Source organism: Sceloporus undulatus, chromosome 9 (assembly GCF_019175285.1).
Source record: "Sceloporus undulatus isolate JIND9_A2432 ecotype Alabama chromosome 9, SceUnd_v1.1, whole genome shotgun sequence".
In the NCBI taxonomy this organism is placed as follows: domain Eukaryota; kingdom Metazoa; phylum Chordata; class Lepidosauria; order Squamata; family Phrynosomatidae; genus Sceloporus; species Sceloporus undulatus.
This window is the reverse complement of record NC_056530.1, coordinates 31,350,421-31,371,259: the sequence shown is the minus strand read 5'-3', so window position 1 is coordinate 31,371,259 and position 20,839 is coordinate 31,350,421. Positions and strand designations below refer to the sequence as shown.

Sequence of the window (20,839 nt, the reverse complement as noted above, 5' to 3'; positions counted from 1 at the left end):
TCATGATGCTGTGTTTCATCAGATTCCAGAGATGTCTCCTCAGCCACTGTGGCTAACCAAAACTCTGGACAAGAGCGGCCTCTGTTTAAGAGCACGGAAGTTCTTAACTTATCTGATCGCGCTGCTCTTGACACTCACAGATGACCTGCGCTACTGTAGGACCCTGACTCTCCTGCGTTTCTCCTAAGCACCGCTGGCAACCTGGAGGACAAACTGATAGAAGCGCTCATTACTTTAAGATCTCCTTTGCTATGCTTGCCTCAACAGCACTCTTTGGCATTTAGGCCTGCTTTGGCCAACTTTGAAGGAAGACAGTCCATGTAGTGGTGGAGATTTCAATAGAACCCTTCATGGAACTAAAGAGTAGGTTCTTTAAACCTGCTGGCCACCTCCACCGGTTTTGTGTTGTGGGAAAGCTAAGCATTTGGGCTCAGAGATGGCTGGGTCTGAAGTGAAGGCACTCCTCATGAGGGTTCCCACAAATGCATCCACTCAAAGGAGAGCCCACACCCCAAAAATAAGCATTCTGTTCTAGCTATCTCAATCTCCAAGAAGAGGAGGTCTTTGTAAAGCTAATGGGTCTTGACTGCCTGCTCAGGAGTAAGGCCACAGTGGCAGTACAGTATAAGAGGGATAGCTCATATCTGTGTATTTCTTCCCAGCTACTGGGAGGATGTTAGCCAAATTTAGAGGAAGAGGGAGGGTTGTGGGATGCATGGTTGTGGGATGCATGATAAATTGTCCCTGCTGATCAAAACATTCTGGGGCTTTGGGCCCGAGAGCCCTGACTCCATTCCAGGTCTTGGACCTGTCTCTCAGAATCCTTTGCAACCTGGAAGGATTCTGCAGCGAAGATATAGATAAACCTTGGTGGGTACACTTGAATGGGAAACATTTTCTACACATCTGCAAGAGCTTCACAATGCAGGTACCTCTTCATAAATTTTAGCCACTCAGAAACTCCCCGTCTCCAAAAATAAATAACCTCTAGCCCACCCCAATGACTGGTACCTTGTTGCATGATCTCCACAATCTGCACCACTTTGTCCATGTGCTTCCGAGCAGCGATGAGACCTTGCAGCATGAGCATCTTGTAGTAGTTGAACATGTCACCATCCAGGCCACCCATGACCTAGGAATTCAAGCCAGGGAGGGAGAAGTACATTTTGAAATAAGAAAAGAGAAGAAGGGGAGGAGGCGTCCAAAAGAGAAAAGCAAATGGTGTCTGTCTGCTAACATGTTGTTCTTCAATAATCAAAAGCAATTTAGATCAGTCTCAAGGGGCATCTAGTCTGTAGCGCTCCTGAAAGATGCCCATCCAACTTCTGTTTAAAAACCTTTAAAGATAATAGTCCAGCACTTTCTCAGGCGGCCTCTTCCAATGGCAAACAGTTCTTACACTAAAGACTTTCTATTTCACTTCTAGGAACAGGAACATTGGGTCAATGGGGTATGGTGGTCTACCTCCTCTCTTCTTGGAGATCCTCCTCCTATGCCACACTGGCTCTCATACCCATTCCTTAACTCCGAAGCCCTGACGATCCACAATTTTGGTTCTCCCCAAACTTACGTCCACGAACTCAGTGGTGAGCTTGAAAGCTGAGGTCTCAAAGCCAAGATTTCGGGGTGAGCTGGAGAGGATGAAGCCAAAATCAATATGGATGATGTGACCCTCAGCGTCCAGCAAGATATTGCCGTTGTGCCTTTTTGGGGAGGGGGCAAAAAAGGAAAAATGAGCTGTCAGTTGTGTAGCATTGCATTTCAAAAGGCAGTTCAAATAGCAAATCTCTTCCTAACATAATAATAAAGCAAATAGTATGTAACATCCTAGCCCTTTTGCTGGCAGGGTCCACCATCCTCTAATAGCCAGGGGAAGAACAGGACCCCTACACAACCTCTACCCAGCCTTATCCCTCAGCCAGCAATTAAATCACATTTCTATTGATGGAAATATACAGGGCAGCTGGATTGGGGTATATTCTCTCCCGGGCCAAGGCCAATGGAAGATGGGCTCCCATGAGTTCTGCAGTGTGCAGACCAATGAAGTAAACCAAAATGTGTAAGTGTAAGTGTAACCCTTCGCCCCTTTTCCCAGAGCGGGTGTTCCTTCAATGGAAAAGGGCTCCAAAGGTTTAAACAGCCTGAAAAAGGGGTGGCGTACTTTGCCCACTTCCCAGAAAGAGGGGGAAAACAAAACAAAACAAAACAGGCTGAAAAAATCTGTCATAAATGGAGAGGAGAAGTGATGTGAGGTTACTCCCTGGGATAATATGTGGGCTGCATCTCCCATGCAGCTGGGTCACTCAACCCTATCTCATTCCTTTCCCGTCAAGAGGTCTAACCAACAACCCCAACAAACAGACAGAGAGACTCTTCCTTTCTCTTACCTATCCTTGACCTGGAGCAGGTAGCAGACCAAGCAGTAGCCAGCGCAGCTCTGGACGAAGTTGCGCTGGGCAGTCAGGAAGGCTTCGGTGGTGTAGTTGCCATGCTCCTGGAGAAAGTAGTCCAGGAGGGAGAGCTGCGACTGCTTCTTCACTTGGTGGATGGAGACGGCGTTGACTACTGGCTCGATCATGCCGCTGTCGGCCGAGATGACCAAGATCTTGTATGGCTTGATCCATAGTGGGACACGCTCCTGTTCCCAGATGGACTGAAAAAGAAAGAAAGAAAGAAAGAAAGAAAGAAAGAAAGAAAGAAAGATTATTCTGTGTTAATAGAGCTAGTTGATAATGGTGTGTTTTTTTAATCCTGGCATATTTTTAATCATGTTTTAAATGTATTTTAAATTGCTTTTTACACAACTGATTTTTAGCAACACTGTTTATTTGTTTTGTTTTTCTATTTTTATAATGTAACATTCTAGCCATCTTCTGTTTTTAAATTTTGTAAGTTGTCTTGGAAGGAGAAAGTAGGGGTATATGTAGAAAATAAAAATAAAACAAAACAAAACATGCCAAGTTGAGCTTCTGCAGATTAGTTTTTGGAGAATCCCCAAAATCCCTCAGCCAGCCATGGGCCTTTCTGCATGCCCTTCAGGAGGTCTACCTACTGAGCCACGCTGCCACTCCCTTACCTGCAGCTGTTTAAGAACTTGGAAGGCCAGCAGCTCTTGCCGGAGATCGTCGCCACATTTCACGATGACAGAGAGCAGGCGCCAGTTAGGGAGGTGGCCGTATGGAGAGCCCTCCCGGATCCGCCTGAAAGGAAGAGTGAGGGGAGAGAGTTAGAGCTGGCTAAACTTCAGAAATTTCCAGGTGGGAACTCAGGAAACGCCAATTATCTCTGGGTCACCATGGGTTGAGATCCACTTGGGTGTGGATAACAACAACAACAAGTAAAGCATAAGGGGCCAAAGGTGTTGGGGGAGGCACAACAACCCCCAAACCTTCCCTCCATCCATTCCCTTCTCCATTTTCAGCCCCTACCCAATGGCTCCAGGGTATCTTGCCAGCCCCATTCACTCCTTACCTGACTTTCTCCTGCCAAGGCTCCTTCAGGGCGACAGCAGAGGGGTCCTCGGGGTCCCTCTTGAACGACGTTGGAGTGTGAGCAAGCTGCTCAGAGAGGCGTCGCCTGCAGACAAAAGTTGGCAGGGTTAAGGTCAGGGGCATCCCCGGGCAGATTTCTCTGGCAGTTTAAAGCAGGGTGCATGTGTTCAGTAAAAGGGACTGGTGAATTGGCATTCCCCAAGCCTAGTGTTTTCCTGGAAGACTGCAGAAAAAGAGACCGGATTTGTGGGGAGTGGGGAGGTTTTCCGCACAGAATAATCCTCCAGAACATTTCAGGGTGATCAAATACTGTGCAATGTTGTTCTTGTGCGCACTGAAGTTGTTTCCTACTGATGGCAATCCTATCATGGCACTTTCTTGGCAAGATTTGTTCAGAGGGGGTTTCCCTTTGCCTTCCTCTGAGATAGATTCCTCAGGGGGCGAGTGGGAATTTGAACCATAGTCTCCAGAGTTGCAGTCCAACGTTAAAACCACTACACCAGGCTGGCTCTCTTACTGGGAGAATACGGTGCAAAAGTCTCACGCCTCTTGTTTTAAATCCAGAATGTTTCCTGACAGTCGGGAAACCTATTTTTAACCAGAAAGTGAGGAAACGAATAATTGGAAATACTCTTTCCTTCCCTGGCTAGTGCTCAGTTTAAAGGTACAATTCTCTTGCTATATATAATCTGTCATGAGAGAGAGAGAAAAAGACAGGCTCAAAAGGACTGTTTTGTGTGAAAAAGCTCAACAATTCTGCAGAACAACTACAGAAAATTTATTCTTTTATAAAACAGAGGCCAGATTTTCTAAGGCAAGACATTTGACTTGAATAAATGCTGCATTTGCTCCAGGGCTTTAATGAAGCATTCTGAGGATCTTCTTTAGTTTTTATAGGGAGGTTTGCAAGATTAGAAGAATCCAGGCAATGCCAAGGGGGGAAAATCTGCAGAACAGATTAGGAAGTAGGAACCAGCTGAACAACAAGCCAGAGTTGTGCACAATAAGCACATATTTGCATACAGGTTGAGTATCCCTTATCCTAAATGTTTGGGACCAAGAGTGTTTTGGATCCCCACCCCCAAAAGTAATCTTGCACAGAATATTTTTAATAAGTGTGCACATGAAATGACGTTTGTGCACAATGAATCATCGGAAACAAAGGTGTCACATCTCAGTCACCCAGGAAAAAAAATGTTTTGGAGCATTTTGGATTTTCAGGTAAGGAATACTCAACATGTATTAATTTATATAGCCCCTCTTCTTGCATATTGTTTCAAGGCAGTCGCTGATGGAAACCCTTGGGGGACAGTGGGAAATCCACAGCCTTCTTCCTCAACTCATCATCTTCTAAGTTATGCCTACACGTTCGCTCACCTGATATCTCCTGCAGCAATGAAGACAGGTTCCTTGCTCTCCTGGCTGGTGATGCTGTCCACAGAGAACTGGGAGATGTTGTCACAACTGTTGGTGTGCATCTCTGGCAGCTGGGAAGGAGAGAATGGAAAACATGTCTGGGAAGAAATGGATGCACCTCCTCACTTTGAGGAAGCACCTTTGAAGGAACAGCCCCCAACCAGACCCCTAGCCTCCCACTTCTGCCCTAATGTCTTGCTTTCCCTGCGAATAGGAGCAACACAGGGATGGCAAAAAGAAAGGGACAGAAAAGGTCAGGCAGGTCTCCTTCGTGACACCAGACGACTTCTGGATTTCCATAATGTCCAACTCTCCTTCCCTCCCTGATTTTAGATGAAGCAGTCAGTTTGGAGAAGGCCAGGTGGGGCTGGGGGCACTACCTCCACTTGCAGCTCCCCAATATCATCCACGGACCAGGCCTCGTCGTCATTGTCGTAGTTGGGCACGGTGGTGAAGCTGCTGGCTCGCTGCTCGTGGGTGATCCCACACTCTGGAAGGTTCTCCACAGAGCGCGTGCTGCGGATACGGTTCTCTGGAATCCGGGCCGGGACGTTAGTGGTATCAAAGTTTTCACATTCAAGTACTTCCACGTAGATTAGGTAAGGAGCCTGAGAGGAAGAGAAGCGGGGAAAGAGACACAAGTTGCACTGCAGAGGCTGCCAATTCACTTCTGGTCTGAATCCAAGCTGCTGACACTGGCATTCAAAGTCCTAAAAGGATTGGGACCCTGGTACTTGAAGGAGCCTTTCTCCCTATACACACCTACCTGAGAATGGAGATCTCTTGGAGGGAATAATGCATTGCAACTCATGATGATTCTGCCAAAGCACTCTCAGTTTTCTGGCTCCAGTTGTGGGCCACCCTTTCCTTACCTTGTCCTTGGAATTCAGCACGACAGCCTGGGTGTGCGGGACCCGCACCACGTGGTGGTCGAAGCCGGCAGTGGGGAGCCAGACGCGCGCCGGCAGCTTGTGGTTGAGCAGGGAGAGCTCAGAGATGAGGCGCTGGGTCTTCTGCTCTTTGGTGGGCAGCGTCGTCAGGCGTTTCCCAATGGCCATCAGTGACTTGATGAATTCACGCTCGGGGGCCAAGCGGACGGGCTGCAGAGGGCATGAGGAAATGATGTGGTTGTTTTGTCATTTTAATCCAGGGAGGAAGAAAAAAAGAGAGACCTTGGAGCCATTACATTTGTATCTACCTCTATGCAGGCATGTCAACCCACTTAGCACTCTCCATCAAGAACCTATTCGGTTATCTTGTTTCTCAACTTTTCTACTTTGATAATGCTGGATTAGGGAAAAGAGGGTCCTCAGCTCAGGCCTTTATTTTCTCCTAATGGCCCTGTGAATGGAAATTCACAGCTGCAACACATCCACCTCCTGGAACCGATACCCAGGGACTTTTGAGGGCCAGCTCAGCCTACCAATAGATTAACCCTGTTGCAAGGGATTTGGGTTCAAGTTCTTTTCCTCAGCGTCTGTTTTGTGCTCTTCCTAGACTCCCATCTTCCACTATACTCCTATAAAAAACAGTGCCTCTGAGCAAGTGCCAAATGCCTGACACGGCTGCTTCCCTTAGGAAGGAGGATGGGAAGGGAAAAGAATGGGAATAATTGCAAATATGCACAAACTCCAAGTCACTTCCTTGTGGGAGGGGGAGGGTGTAAGATGGGGGCAAATTTGTCCACCATTTGCTGGCATGGTCAATTTTATTCCCCCAAAGTCTGAGAGTCACAGAAGCATTCTGTGGGCCTCACCTTCCCCATCTCTGGCCTATGGCTCACTTGGGAGTCACAGCTCCCAAGATTTCCCAAGAGAGGCAATTACTGTATACCTTCATGTATAAATTGCCCTTGTGTATAAGTTAAGAGCAGGTTTAAGTTTACTCAGACTTTTCCCTCATGGAAGTCTCTTCTGATGTGGCTCCCTTTCAGATGCGTGGAACTACAGCCACCATCTTGCTGGGTAGAGATGATGGGAACTATAGTCTAGCATATTTGGAGAATGCTGGGTCAAAGGCTGCTGGGTCATTTTGTCCCCCTTCTCCTCTTACAGTTCCTTGGGGCTTATCATTGCTCAGTAAATCATGGCGCATGCAAATAAAAAGGATAATTGCAATCGATCAATCAATCATCAACAAAAAGCAGGTAAATCTCTGCTCCTCTCTGCCCACTTCAGTGTCAACAGACCCCAGGATCCACGGGTGCAAATTACGTTTTTGACTATGGACTATGAGGTTTTCCATTACACAAGAGCTTGAATGACTGCAAAGCCCATGTGAAGGAGAAGAATCCAAGGACCGACATCAAGAGAGAAGTGAGAGGATTGCTTCAGAGACAGGGAGATGCAACTGATTGGAACAATGGAAAGAACCAGTTTAGCAGCCAGTGAGATACGGGTGACTGGAATTAACTGGGAGAAATTAACTGGGAGAAATATATCCCTGAAGTCCTCTCCCCTGACAACTTCTTATATATATATATGGCCTTCCCACTTGAATCAGGGGAAGGTGGGATTATTTGCTGGGAAAGGACTTGAGGTATGATTGGAAAGAGGAAGGGGAAATGCAACAGAAAGATAAGTACGGATTATTAAATTTGGTTTTATGCAAAGTGAGGCAGGGGGCAGAGGACAGAAGAAGCTGATAATCTGAACCAAACACACGATGTGCTAACTTAAAATTTCAAAAGGGGAGGAAAACAATTTAAGGTAGCGAGAGAACAGCATTTCCTCTTTTTATGGATAACTCTGCTTGAAAGCGGGGGAGAGGCTTGAGAGAATGACTTAATTACAGTAAGGTACCCATTTACTCAGTTAAGCTGGCATGTCAGCTATGGCCCTGTCTTGAAAGGGAGACTTGGTTTTCCCCTGTTCACAGACATCCTGGTTAGACTATGGTAAAGAAAGATACAAAAGCATCCTCGGACGTCCACTTTCCCTAGTGCTTCACCTCTCAGGGCAAAGCTTCATGTAGATATGAGGGACAGGGACTCCTTTGCGCTGGCACCCTGCCTGTACAATGCCCTTTTTATTCTTGGAGGCATCATTGGTGCCAAATTTGGCCTCATTCTGCAGCCAAGTTTAAAATGCAACTCTTTTTCGCCTTGGAGGTATGGCGACCAGAGTTTGACCCTGATCTATCACATCATGGATTTCTTTTACCTCGCTGAATGTTTTGTTTTTTAAAACATTGTTTTAACCGGGTGACTGCTCTTGTTCTGCAATCTGTGCCCTGGGGAAGGGATGTAATAAATATTTTAAGGTATAAAAACAAACCCAATTTTGAAACAAGATGTTGTTCCTGGCTGCAAATCGGGTGCCTGGTGCCATGCAAGAGCCGGGCCGATGAAATGGGCGATATATTTCTAGAGCCGGGCAACGCATGCACGAGGCGTGTGAGCAGTGGAGAGGAAGAAAGCGGCTCGGCTTTTAAGGAAGTCCACCCGCCAAAGGCTAGGCTGAAAAGGGCTACTGTCCGTGCAGAATTTGCTCGCTGGGGATGGGAGCAAAGTGCGTTGGCAGGAGAGAGAATGGCTCTGCCTTCGCTGCTCTGGCAAGACAAGCTGCACAGCCCAGGTGACGGGACAGCTTTGGGCAATGGCAGCGGTGAAGACGGTGGGGCCGGCCCAGAGGAAATGCTGCTGTCGAAAAGAAAGAAGTGCGTCCAAAAAAGAAATGACAAGGCAGAAGAAGGGAGGGAAACCAGGCAAGCAGCCCAACGGCCGGGGGCAGACTGAACACGCGGGCCACTTACGGAGCAAAAGGATCTATCAACACTGTCCGTACTCGATGACAACTCCTAGGAAACGGATGAGAGGGAGGGAAGCAGTGGGTGGTTTTGGGTTTTTGTTTTTAAAGGAAAGGGTTTGAGGGAGGGAGGAAAGGTGAGGAGAGAAAAGGCACAGTTTAAAACCAACCTCTTGTTTCCCCCTCTGCTACAACTGTCCCCCCCTCCCCAAAATGATTTCTGCCCAAGCAACGGAAACACCAGCTTTCCCACCATTGGCACAGCAAATGCAACCCTCTCCCCAGTATGTTGCTGCCAACTCTCCTTCCCATAGTCCCGCATGTGCCTGGGGACTCAGACCTAGCGTTCTGCATCGAACGGAGGACATCAGGAATGGCACTGGAGCACCCCAAAGCAGCTCAAAGGAGCAGGGGTTATGTTTCAAGAGTGTGGAGGCTCCATTTAGCCATCCAGCGGTCAGCTGGCCTCTCCTGTGTCTCCTCTTTCCAGAAGCACCAGCCTCCTTCATTCTGTGGCACCCACATTCTGTACTTTTAACTGGGAAGAAAAGAGACCCCCCCCACCCTAGGTCTTCTGGGATGGCAAGAGGTGGGCATGTGGGCAAATGAAAAAAGCACTGGGGAAATGGAAGAGGAACTGAGGGTGGGAAGCATGATAGAGAAGATAATGAAAAACACTGGCTTAGGGGCATGGGAGTGCTGCTTGGATATGTCCAGTCTACAAAAATCTCAGTAATGTTTTAAATATAAAATAAAACAATTTGCTCAAAAACAGAGGGACAGAGAAATAGAAGAAGAAAGAGAGAGATCTAGAATCACCAGCTGCCAGGCTCCCTAAATCAGAGACAAAACCTGGTACAACTTCGACATCCCAAGTTGGAGGGAGAAAAGTGGCTGTGCCCTAGATGTGGATTTAACCATCTTAGATGGCAATGGCAAAGAGCTGTGAGCAGAGGAACAGCCTGCACTGATTTCCATCTCTTCTCCAAAGCACTCCCTTCCCAGCCACCTGAAGTCAGGATGTTCTGAGCGAACCTTGAGGATTTAAAGGAGAGACCCCCCCTCCCCATAAGCAGGACAACAATAATTGGCACAACAACATTTAAATCAATAAATAGGGGTAGATCTAGTGAACATAAGGGGGCTGTGGTGACCCTCTGTGGCATTTCCCAAACATGCTTCTCTCCCGTGAACCACTTTTGCAATGGCCAACTTCCAACTTCCCTGCTTTTGCCCTTTATTCCCTGCATGGGTGGCAAGCTAACTCTGTCCATGCTTAATCAGAAAGGAAACTCTTCAGTGCTGTTTAAAAAACAAAACAGCCCAGGAGTGTAGAGGTGGGTCTGGGAAAAGAACCCTTCTAGAGACACTAGAGATCAGAGTGGAGACTGGTGGGGTGGATGGACCCCTAAGGGCCTGACTTCGGACAAGGGCAGCATCCTGGGTCTCCAGACTCCCCCTGCTCCATGGAAGACTAATGGAGAAGAATGGAGGCCATCAGACCTGGGCAGAGGATTTTGAATGAGGAAGGAGAAACTGAAGATTCAGGAGGAGAAAATGGAAGATGGTGGCAAAGACTGCTTGCCCCCATCAGAGGTGGAAGAGAGGAAGAGAGTAGCACAACCAGAGAGGGGAGGTGTGCATCCAAGTTATGGGCGAAGGGCAAGACGTGACACAGCAACCAAGAGGGATGGACTTTGCCCCACAAACTCCTACAAACTGGCCATTAATGAGCATTTTCTGCTTGCAGCCTGATGACGACGGGGTGCCAAGGAGATGAATCACCAACTGTTTCATACTGACCCCCCTCGCCATCGAGGCAGAGGGTGCCTCTCTCCAGCACAGAGACAGCCCTTGTTACCCAGACAAACACACATACACAGAGGAAGATCACATTCTTCCCCGGCATATTAAGCAAAACTATTGGGGCCAAATCACGCAACCTGAGAGGATTGCCCATACTGTAGTGCCATCATTCATCAGAATGAGGACTGCGGTCAAGAAACAAGAAGAACACTAGGACAGGCAAGGGCAGCTATGAAGGAACTAGATAAGATCCTAAAGTGCATAACTCCGAACACTAAAGTGAGGATGGTCCAAGCCATTGTATTTCCCATCACGATGTATGGATCTGACAACTGGACAGAGAAGATAGCAGATAGGGAAAAGTTCAACTGAGATGTGGTGCTGGAGAAGAGTGCTTAGGATGCCATGGGTGGCCAAGAAGACCAAGAAATGTCTTCTAGATTAGATCAAGCCTGAACTCTCCCTGGAAGCCAAGATGATGAAACTGAGGCTGTCATACTTTGGCCACATCATGAGAAGAGATGATGCTCTCAAAAAGGCAATAATGCTAGGAAAGGTGGAGGGAAGCAGAAAGAGAGGAAGACAGGACCGGAGCAGAGGCTTACTCTCTGTCTCAGAGGAAAGCAATGACAAACCTCCGGCCTTTTTAAGAGCCAGTACGCTGTAATGGCTTGAGTCTTGGACTGGGATTCTGGGAGAACAAGATCTGAATCCCTGCTCAGTGTCACACTCTCTCAGCCTCAGAGGAAGGCAATGACAAACCCACACTGAAGAAAACTAGCCAAGAAAATCCTAAACTAGGTTTGCCTTAGGGTTGCCGTAACACAAAGACACACAATGGGAGGAGAGGGCAGAATTCTGCCCTTCCCAGGAGGCTCTGGCAAAAACAAACTGTGGCTTGTATGTTCTTCTTCTTGTGCCTACTTGACCTGACCACACTTGGCTACATGTGTCCAGCTTTTCACCTGTGAAATGTTGGCGGTTATGTGGATAATGAGAGGAGAAGCATGATATTGTTGAGGGTCCCAACAATCACTGATCAAAAAGATCCAGAGGGCTGCCAAAGGAAACCTGACAAAGGTGGTATTCTGTATTAATCATGAGCGGGGGGCACTGGTTTCCAGATGGCCAGTGACAGGAGACCGGAGGCCTCTGAGGCTCCTCTGGCTCTGTGTCGGTCTGTTGTTCCTCCCTATGAACAATGAAACGTTCAGGAGCAGTAGTGAATTTCTGACTTGGCATCTCTTGAGCCAACAGGTTTTTTGTTTTTTGGGTTTTTTTTGCTTGCTGCCAGCTGGAAACTTGGGATGGGAAGCCAAGCACAAGGTGCTTGGTCTTACTTGGTGGAAGAAAAAAAACCCACTCACAAACACACATATGTACACTCTTTGTAAATCAGCATGCTGCAGATGACTATAGTCTGTAGATGTTATTACAACTCCCAGCATCCCCTAGCCAGCTTGTTATAAAGGTCACAGGCAACGCAGCCAGAGTTTTCTAGTTCTGACACGGTTGTCTGGAGGAGCTGCCTTCTGTCCCTCTGCCCCAGTTTCGCTCAAGCTGTCCTGCATCATACCTATGAGTCACACTCCAATCCTCCTCTAGGAACGCTGCAGAGGGAGGAGGGGAGAAGTTCTTTCGTGGCATCAAATATTCATTTCCTACTCTCCAGCGAGACTGAAATTCCACCCGGCTTTTTTCCTTCTCTAATGATCTCCTAAGGCCCAAACACGGAGCAAGGCACAAAAAGAAACCAAAACCGCCCTCGCTTGCCTTTGCTAGTTTGGCGGTGGGCGTTTGTGAACTATAGACACCCTAGGAGGGAAACCGAATGCTCAAACAAAGCACAAGACTGTAGGCCTGGAAGGGAATAGCATCAGAGAAGGCCTGGAAAATATCTGGAGGGGCCCTGAGACAGAGCTTCCCAGCTTCTCACTTAATTTTTTGGAGAAAGGTATTACATTCCAACTTGTAATTTTACACAGAGTTGCCAGAGGTCTCCCATTACATCCACCAATGTTGAGATTCATCAGGGCTACCCATCCAGAGCCTGGAAACATTAATGTTTTTAATCTGTATTAGGTTTAATTTCTGCAAGATGCTTCAACTCTCAGTTTTGAAGAAAAGGAAGAACAGAAATGAGAGAAGGAGAAAAAGGAGAAGACGAGAAGGAGGAAGGACTCCTTGAGCACCATAACTGGGGGACATATTGGCTGGCAAGGGTTCTGTTGTTACCAAAAAGTCACTTTCACCAGTTCTGGTTTTAACTTTAAGCTGCTTGAAGAGTAGAGGACAAACATAACATTACAATCCAGGAATCTGACCAAAGAACCCAGAACTGACAATGTTAAAAACCAGTCATACTTCAGGATAGAGCAAGGTTGGTTTAGTAGTTTGAGTATTGGGTTAATACTCCAGAAGTAGTCACACTTTCTCAGCCTCAGAAGGTGGCCATGGTGGTAACCCCCCTGTGAAAAAAACCATGCCAAGAAAACCCTGTCATATAGTAACCTAAGTCAGAGCTTACGTGAAAACCTGTAACCACTACAGATGTTGCAGCATTTTGGGAGAAAGGCAGGATATAAATCCAAGAAATAAACCTCCTCCCCAGCAAACCAAGTCAAGAACAACGTCTGGGGGGAAGTACTCAGAAACCCTGGCTCTCACCTCATCCTCATTCTCCACTTTGGGGTTGCTGGCCGTCCGCTTCAGGTTGCTGCTGAGGCTAATGCTAACAGTGGCGTCCGACTTGGAGCGCTGGTGAGTCCTTTTGGACGGCGAGAGGCCCATGTCAGGTGCTGGGCCAAGGGCCGGCAGCTCCCTCTTCCTCTGGGCTGGCTTGAGCTCATCCGAGAGGATCAGCTTGCGCAGCTTGGTCCCGCGGGAGTGGCGCTGGGTGGAGATGTGCATGTCAGAGGAGTAGGCCCCCAGAAGGAGGGCGCACTGGAGGGAGAAGTTGATGCTCTGGCGGCAGCGGTGCACGATGTACGGCTTGATGGCGTCCCCCACATCTTCATCCATGTGGATGTACATGTTGAGCAGCTGCGGCAGGTAGAAGTCCACGTCCTCGTTCCGGAAACAGAAGAGCCGGTTCCCGATGTAGGCCTGCACCCCGGGCTCCTTGGAGTTGTACAGGTATGAGATGGCCATGGAGATGTCAAAGAGCTTCGACTCAAAGAGACGCAGCAGCCACGACTGCTTGGCCGAGTTGTTTTTCTGCCGGCGACGGGCACTCTTCACCGAACTGAACCCTGCTGGCATCTGCTCCTGTTGCTGCTGCTCCTCTTCCTCCTGGATCTTGTCCTCCGGGGGGTCGTCCAGACAGCGGATCTCGCAGCACTCCCCGTTGGGCAGGGACGGGCCGAGGTGCCGCGGGGAACCCCCGCCCTCCCGCAACCGGATGGATCCATCAGGCGAGATGCAGTGCATCAGCTTGACTTTCTCCAGCACCTCCTCGCAGGCTTTCTTGGCCACCTCAGGGTCAATGACGGCCAGCTCACCCACCCCTTCCGTGATGACCCCCAGTGCCGTCGCTGTGCCCCCACCGTTCCCCTGGGGGGGTGTTCCTGGTGCCGCCGCTGCCGGCATCTCCCCTGAAGCTTCCTCGGGTGATGGTGAGGAGTCTACGGTGGAGTCGCTCATATCCTAGGCGGTGGTGTTTCTTCAAAGCTGGAGTGGAAGGCAGGAAAACTGGAGTGAGATGCCATTGGCATTGGATTGCATAAAATATTATAAATACCATTACTGTTAATTTGAGAGTCTGAGACTATTAGTTTGGCTTACAAAAGTTAAAACGTAGTTAAAAAAATTCATAGCCTACAAAAATTAAAAAGGAAATAAACCATCATAAAATTAGCACAAGTCAAAAATATAAAACCATTTAAAACCACAACAATAAATAAAAGTCCAGCACATTATGCAAGGCCTGTAGTCTGTTGTTAACTTCCTTCGAGTCAAGTTGGCCTCGACTCACAGCGACTATCCTCTATCCTGAACTGCTCTACTCAGATCCCACAGGTTCTGGGCCTGTTTCCCCTAAAAAAAAATGAAAGACATGGGAGAATTAAAAGGTCTTGTGGAAAGATAGCAAGAAGGGAACCAGCTTAGCTTTGCTAAGAAGGGTGTTGCAGAGTCTGGGTCTCCCATGTAGGAACAGTGTATCTGTAAGGGTAAAGGAACAGAGAGGAGTTGCCTTCCCAGAAGATCTGAAATCATACAGAGGTTTATATGGAAGCATATGGTTCTTTGCTGCCTCTGAGGGTCTAACAATTTAAGTTACAAGAGGGGAGATTTCAACTGAACATAAGAAGAAAGGTCTTGACAGTGAGAGGAGTTCTGCAATGGAACCAATTGCCTAATAGAGATGATGGGGTTTCCTTCTCTGGACATCTTCAAAAAGCGGCTAGAAAACTGTTTGCTGAGGCTGCTCTAGATCCTGCATTGAGCAGAGAGTTTGATCAATGACCCATGAGGCCCCTTTCAATTCTATGTTACTACGATTCTATGGTCCCTCAAATAACCCTTACTTGAACTGTATAGGGCTTTATAAAAAAAGAAATACAGTCGTCCCTCCAGATTCACAAACTTTCCATTCATGGTTTTGAATTTCTGAAGATGGAAAGCCAGCAGGGACAAAAAGGCAAGCGTGCTTGCGGGAGTGTGCGACCACTAAAAACAATGGGGTTCCAATATGTGCAGTTTTTCTAATTTGCGAGGTGTGTGTGTGTGAGAGAACAGATCCCCATGAATCATAAGGGATGACTGTACAGATGCAATCCCATTAGATGAAGTGAGGAGGGGAAGGTAGACGTTGAACTGAGAAAGATCTACAGGAGGCCCAAGGAGGAAAGGTGCTCCAAGGTCCACTGGCAGATGGGAAGGCCTGAGAAAGGTAGGAGCAAAGCCTGTTGTTCCTGGGCTCTGCCCAATGAGTCCTAAAAAGTGCTCCAAAGCTCAGTTCTTCCCAGCTATCACCCCTGATCTATGCAGAGGATGAGAATAAAGGAAAGGAGCCCAATGACTGGCAAACCTGTGGAAACCCATTCCCAGATAGCAGTTTTCCCTAAAGTAGTGCTCACTAGACAGGTTAGATGACAACTCCCATTATCCCTGAGGTGGCTTGATTTTGGACACCAGGCTGGGGAAGCTGACATCTGATCATTCAGGGGAAAAACATTACGACTTAGAGCCATTTCAATGGAGTTTGGCTCCAACTCCATCTGGGGATTAGGCAAAGTCACCCACACAGCAGCCGGAGCAAGGCTTAATCTCTGCCCTGGAAAGGAAGCTTTTACTCAGTGGCTCCCCACCTCCCAAGAATGATTCCCATTCAAGCACCAGGCAGGGCATGGTTTTGGCGCACAGGGTCTTGATTGGAATGCCTCCCCAACGCTCCCCGCTTGCCAATTCAAGGGCAGAGTTTTATTCAAGAACAGATAGCCAGTTTATCAGCTTAACGTGTGATGTAACCCCCACCGGAGGTGGAGCAACCTACGGAGCGAGCTGCTTTCATCACATGCTTCTGAGCTGTTCTGCTTTCTGTGATCTCTCCCTCTTCATGTGTGCCAGCAAGACAAGGAGATGCACACTGTTTTCCTCGGGGTAATCCAGAGATTAGCTCAAGAAGGGACCTTCCTGGCCTATCTAGTGCACGGTTCCGGTCTGTAAAAGCAGGAGTTTTCCAAACTGTCTGTCCTTCTCGTCTCCTTTCCATGTCGATTTCTCCCATGGAACGCTGCAGGGAATAACTCCAGGCTACTCAAGCCTGGCTGCTGTTACTCTAGCTGATCCTGAGGAGGGAGGCAAGTATGGCCATTGCACAAAGGCCCCAAAGCCTATTTCAAAGGGGGACTGCCATTCTGCGACCTTCCAGGAGATACAATTCACTCCTCCCACCCCTTCCTTGTTGTTGTTGTTGTTGTTGCGTGCCTTCAAGTTGTTTCTGACTTATGGTGACCCTAAGGCAACCCTATCACAGGGTTTTCTTGGCAAGAATTGTTCAGTTTGCCTTTGCCTTCCTTTCAGGATGAGCGAATGCCAAGAGCATCCAGGCATTCAAAAACAAGAATTCAAACCCTGGTCTGCAGAGTTGTAGACCAAGGCTCAAACACTACAGCATACGGAGTCTTGTCACCTCTCCCTTACAACAACCTTGTAAGGTAAAACCATGTAGAACATTTGAGTGTTGGACCAGGACTCCAGCAGACGAGGGCTCGAATTCCCGCTTAGCCGTGGAAACTTTGGCCAAATTGCACTCTCTCAGCCTATGACAAAAGCAATGGCAAACCTCCCTGGAACAAATCTTGCCAAAACTTTGTGAGAGTTGCCTTAAATTGGAAATGATTTAAAGACAACAACAACGACAGAGGGAAGGGAAGAGAATTCCAACTCGGCATGCATAGTGTCCTTCTGGAAAATGCGTTCCTTCACTTCTAAAAGGTGTAATCCGCCCTGGGCGCACTCCAAATCCCTCGGCACCGTACGTAAACTTAGGGGAAGGACAATGAGGTAGCCCTCTGAGTTCAATACGCATTGCATAAGAGCTTTGGCCTGCCAAACTGACACATACACCCCTGGATATAAGCAGCAGACATCTGGATCCCATCAGGCCGCAAAGCTTTTTCCCTGCGCTCAGCATTTTGCAGATTTACTGTACATCCATCCCACCCCTTGCCGCCTCCATCCCAGAGAGGCTCAGCACGCCGTTCTCCTTTGCTGCCTGGGCTTAAAATGCATACTCCTAGCACTGTGGTATAGCCCTGTCTCTGTCTCCAACTTCACATTAATAAACTGCTTGAAAATCAGAAGACAGCCGTCTGATGTGCACCACTATCCATCAGAAATACGCAATTCTGGGCTCCACAGTCCAAAGAAATAACTTCCCTGAGCTCTGACATTGTAGCCTATGTTTGCTGGGTGGTTGGTGATCTTTCTTTCTCTCTGGGAAAAGTTCTGTTTGGATAGTGCTAGGATTCTCCTGATCGACACGATCACTGAATGAGCTACAGTTTAAGAACAAGCTGCTGGCAAGCAGGAAAGTGGCCAAAAGAAGGGAAGCAAGATGCTAAAAGGCCTGGAAGTCAAAGCCTAGGCTGAGGGAACTGGGGGTGTTTAACTTGGAGAGGTGGCATGACAGAGCCATCTTTGAGTATCTGAGAGGAGCTCATGCAGAAGATGGAGCTTGTCTTCTGCAGCTTGCTTCTGCAGCTCCAAAGGATGAGACACCAATGGATTCAAATCACATGAAAAGGAGATTCCACTAGGAAGAACGTTCTGAAAGTAATGGCTGTTCGGCTGGAATGGACTCTTGGAAATCTCTAAACGGAGGCTGGGCACCTGTTAGGGATGCTTCATTTATGATTTCCTACACTGGTGAAGCATTGGATTAGATCAGCGGCTCTCAAACTTTGGTCCTCCAGATAACTGGGATTTCAGCTTCCAGAATCCCTGTCCATTACCTAAGATGTCTGAGACCTTGAGGAAGTGAAATCCAAAATATCTACAAGACCAAAGATAAAAAACACTGAACCAAATAACCCTTGGGACCCTTTCCAGCTCCATGGTTTTAAGTCCGGATAGCCCATGTGCCCTATGGGATTTCAATTCCCACTTCTCCAGAAAGGTGAAACTAAGTCATCTTGACCCATGAAGTGCAAAGTGTCAGGTAGGAAAGTCAACAAGATGCAAACCAGTATAAGGCTCTTGCGACACGGACAAGGAAACAGGTTTGGCTATGTGTCTGCGTGTTCTTCACTAACTACAGAAGGGTTTACAAAAGGCACACAACAAGGGGCAAGCCTGAACGGATTCCCGTCGCCACTGAGTCACACAGGAGCGGAGGCGACGTCTGAGCGCAGCCATAAGAAGTGTGGCTCCTGTCGTGTTTCCTGGCTGGAATATCACAGAAAGAGGAATCTGTATTTGGAGATGCAGCGTCTGCTAGAGGTGGAAACCCATTTCGCTGTTCACAACACACACCATGAGTAGGATCACCCTCCTTGTCCTACTGGGAGGATATTTTACATGCAAGACTACGGAGAGGATTCATACACACTTTTCCCCAAGTTCAAGTATCGATTGAGACCTTCCCACCCTCGTCTTGCAAATCCAGGGAGAATACAAACCAGAGACGCTGCAAACAAAAGCAGAGTCCCGATCCATCGCTTACCTGTCTCATTCTCGTCCAACCGGGCAGCCGGCCCTTCCTCAGATGCAGGACCGCAACAGTGGCCGAGTCGGCCATCTCCGGAGATGGAGTCTAAGAGGGGTTCTCCGCACCGACGCTAGGCACCTGAGGGCAGGAGGAGAAACAGAATACGTCAGAAAAAAAGCATGGGTCCTTTTGCCGCCGGCCAAGGGAAGGTCGGCCTTTCAGGGCCACTCACCTGTTTGGCAGGATTTGGCCTCCTTGTCATGCAGCCCAGAAAGATATTTGATAGGTATGAGTTTGGAGTGAGAGAGAAGAGAACGCATGGTTGCTGGTTGCTTCCTTGGCAACATGGTTAAGTGAAAACTCAGAAGGAAGCTGCTGCATAAGATCAGAATGCTATGTTCAAGTTGAGAACCAACCTCATGCCTCTTCTCACAGGGGGAGGCAAACATTAGGAGCACTTGGATGAACTACAAGTCACCATAAAACTAGCGTGTATATTTATGATGTTCTGTAGGGGTTTGAGTGTTGGGACTATGAGTCTGGGGACCTTGGGCAAGTCACAGTCTCTCAGCCTCAGGCAATGGCAAACCCCATCTGAAGAAACCTACCAAGGAAGCCCTGTGATAGATTCGCCTTAGAGTCGCCAAAGCCTTTGGGGCAAGAGTTTTCCATGAGCCCCTGTGGCAAGAGAATGGGGGGGGGGGCAGGAACCAAACTCCCATGAGCCTTTGGGGTAATAACGGAGTTTCCCATGAGCCCCTGGAACTGGGGAGGAAGGAGCCAAAGTCCCATGAGCCTTTGGGGCAAGAGAAGTGGACAAGAAACTTTCCCATGAGTCCTTAGGTGAGGGGACAGGAGCCAAACTCCCATGAGCCCCTGGGGCAAGAGGGAAGGGGACAAAAAACCTTCTCATGAGCCCCTGGGGCCGGAACCAACCTCCCCTAAGCCTTTGGGGCAAGAGGAGGGGACAAGAAACCTCCCCATGAGCCCCTGGGGCAAGAGGATACAGGGCCAGGAACTAAACTCCCATGAGCCTTTGGGGGCAATGATAGCTTTTCCCATGAGCCCCTGGGAGTGGGGAGGAAGGAGCCCAACTCCCATGAGCCTTTGGGGCAAGAGAAGGGTACAAGAACCTTTCCCATGAGCCCCTGGGGAAAGAGGAGAGGGGGACAAGTAATCTTCCAATGAGCCTCTGGGGCAGGAGCCAAACTCCCATGAGCCTCTGGGGCAATCAGTTTCCCATGGGTCCCTGGGGCTGGGGAGGAAAGAACCCAATTCCCATGAGCCTTTGGGGCACGAGAAGGGGCAAGAAGTCTTCCCATGAGCCCCTGGGGCAGCAGGAGCCAAACTCCCATGAGCCTCTGGGGCAGGCATTCCCCCCTGAGCCCTTGGGACTGGAGTATGGGAGGTAAGAGCCAAACTCCCATGAGCCCCTGGGGCAGCTGCAGCAGGGGCAAGTGCTGAGGGCAGGGTCTTGGTCCCATGAGCCTCTGGGGCCGGAGGAGGGAGGGGGCTTTGGGGGCAGTTGGCAGAGGGTCGGGAGGACCCCAGGGGCGTCCTGCGCAGTGCCTGCCTGGCTCACCTCATCCCATGGGGGAGGCTCCGTCTCCGGCCGAAGAAGAAGGAGAAGGTCCCTCTGCTCCTCCAGAGCCTGGCTCCTCCGTCTCACTCGCAGCAAAGGCCCCGCGCCAGGGCTGCCCTCGCCGTTCGCCTGAAGGGATCTTTCCCCCGGGTCCCTCCCCCTCCTCAGACACAAAACGGCGACGGGAATAATATTAACGCCAATAACACAGACCCCACTTTCACAATAGACCAGTCGGGATTTTTTTTTCTCCCCTCATGACGCGGGGGGGGGGGCGAAGGACCCCTGAGGAAGCCATTGGCGGCAATGGGGTTTTTTAGGTGTCCGCGCCAAACGCCTGATCGGAAAATGAAAAGCCCTTCCAGGAGGGAGGGGGAAGAGCGCACTCCTGAGACCGCGCATGCGCATTGCGCCCCTCGGCTTTGCAATGGGTGTCTATGGGTCTACAGGGGAGTAAGAGGCAAGGCTAAATAATATATAATATTCTATTCTATGTACTATATATATATATATATATATATATATATATAATAATGTTCGTGGGGGAAATAAATGACTGCACAAAATCTCAATATAATATATAATGTACTATATAATGTATAATATTCTATATACAGTATATTGGGGAAACAGATGAGTGCACAGA

General features: G+C 48.6%; 1 protein-coding gene across 4 annotated transcripts in view; it reads right to left on the bottom strand.

Moving 5' to 3' along the window:
* PI4KB (phosphatidylinositol 4-kinase beta) overlaps positions 1-20,442 on the bottom strand; it is a 26,067-nt gene extending 5,625 nt beyond the window's left edge. Inside the window, exons 1-13 of one of the 4 annotated variants that reach the window (XM_042439910.1) lie at positions 20,194-20,442; positions 18,627-18,749; positions 13,127-14,128; positions 8,661-8,705; positions 5,780-6,007; positions 5,288-5,515; positions 4,869-4,978; positions 3,472-3,576; positions 3,077-3,200; positions 2,388-2,653; positions 1,571-1,703; positions 1,012-1,132; positions 139-213 (exon numbers count right to left, since the gene is read on the bottom strand). In XM_042439910.1, coding sequence (XP_042295844.1) covers positions 139-213; positions 1,012-1,132; positions 1,571-1,703; positions 2,388-2,653; positions 3,077-3,200; positions 3,472-3,576; positions 4,869-4,978; positions 5,288-5,515; positions 5,780-6,007; positions 8,661-8,705; positions 13,127-14,101 — 2,410 coding nt within the window. In that variant the 5' untranslated portion in view covers positions 14,102-14,128; positions 18,627-18,749; positions 20,194-20,442. The remainder of the gene's footprint in view (positions 1-138; positions 214-1,011; positions 1,133-1,570; positions 1,704-2,387; positions 2,654-3,076; positions 3,201-3,471; positions 3,577-4,868; positions 4,979-5,287; positions 5,516-5,779; positions 6,008-8,660; positions 8,706-13,126; positions 14,129-18,626; positions 18,750-20,193) is intronic. The other 3 variants (XM_042439914.1, XM_042439911.1, XM_042439915.1) reach the window with 3 other exon arrangements.
* Positions 20,443-20,839: the final 397 nt, after the last annotated feature.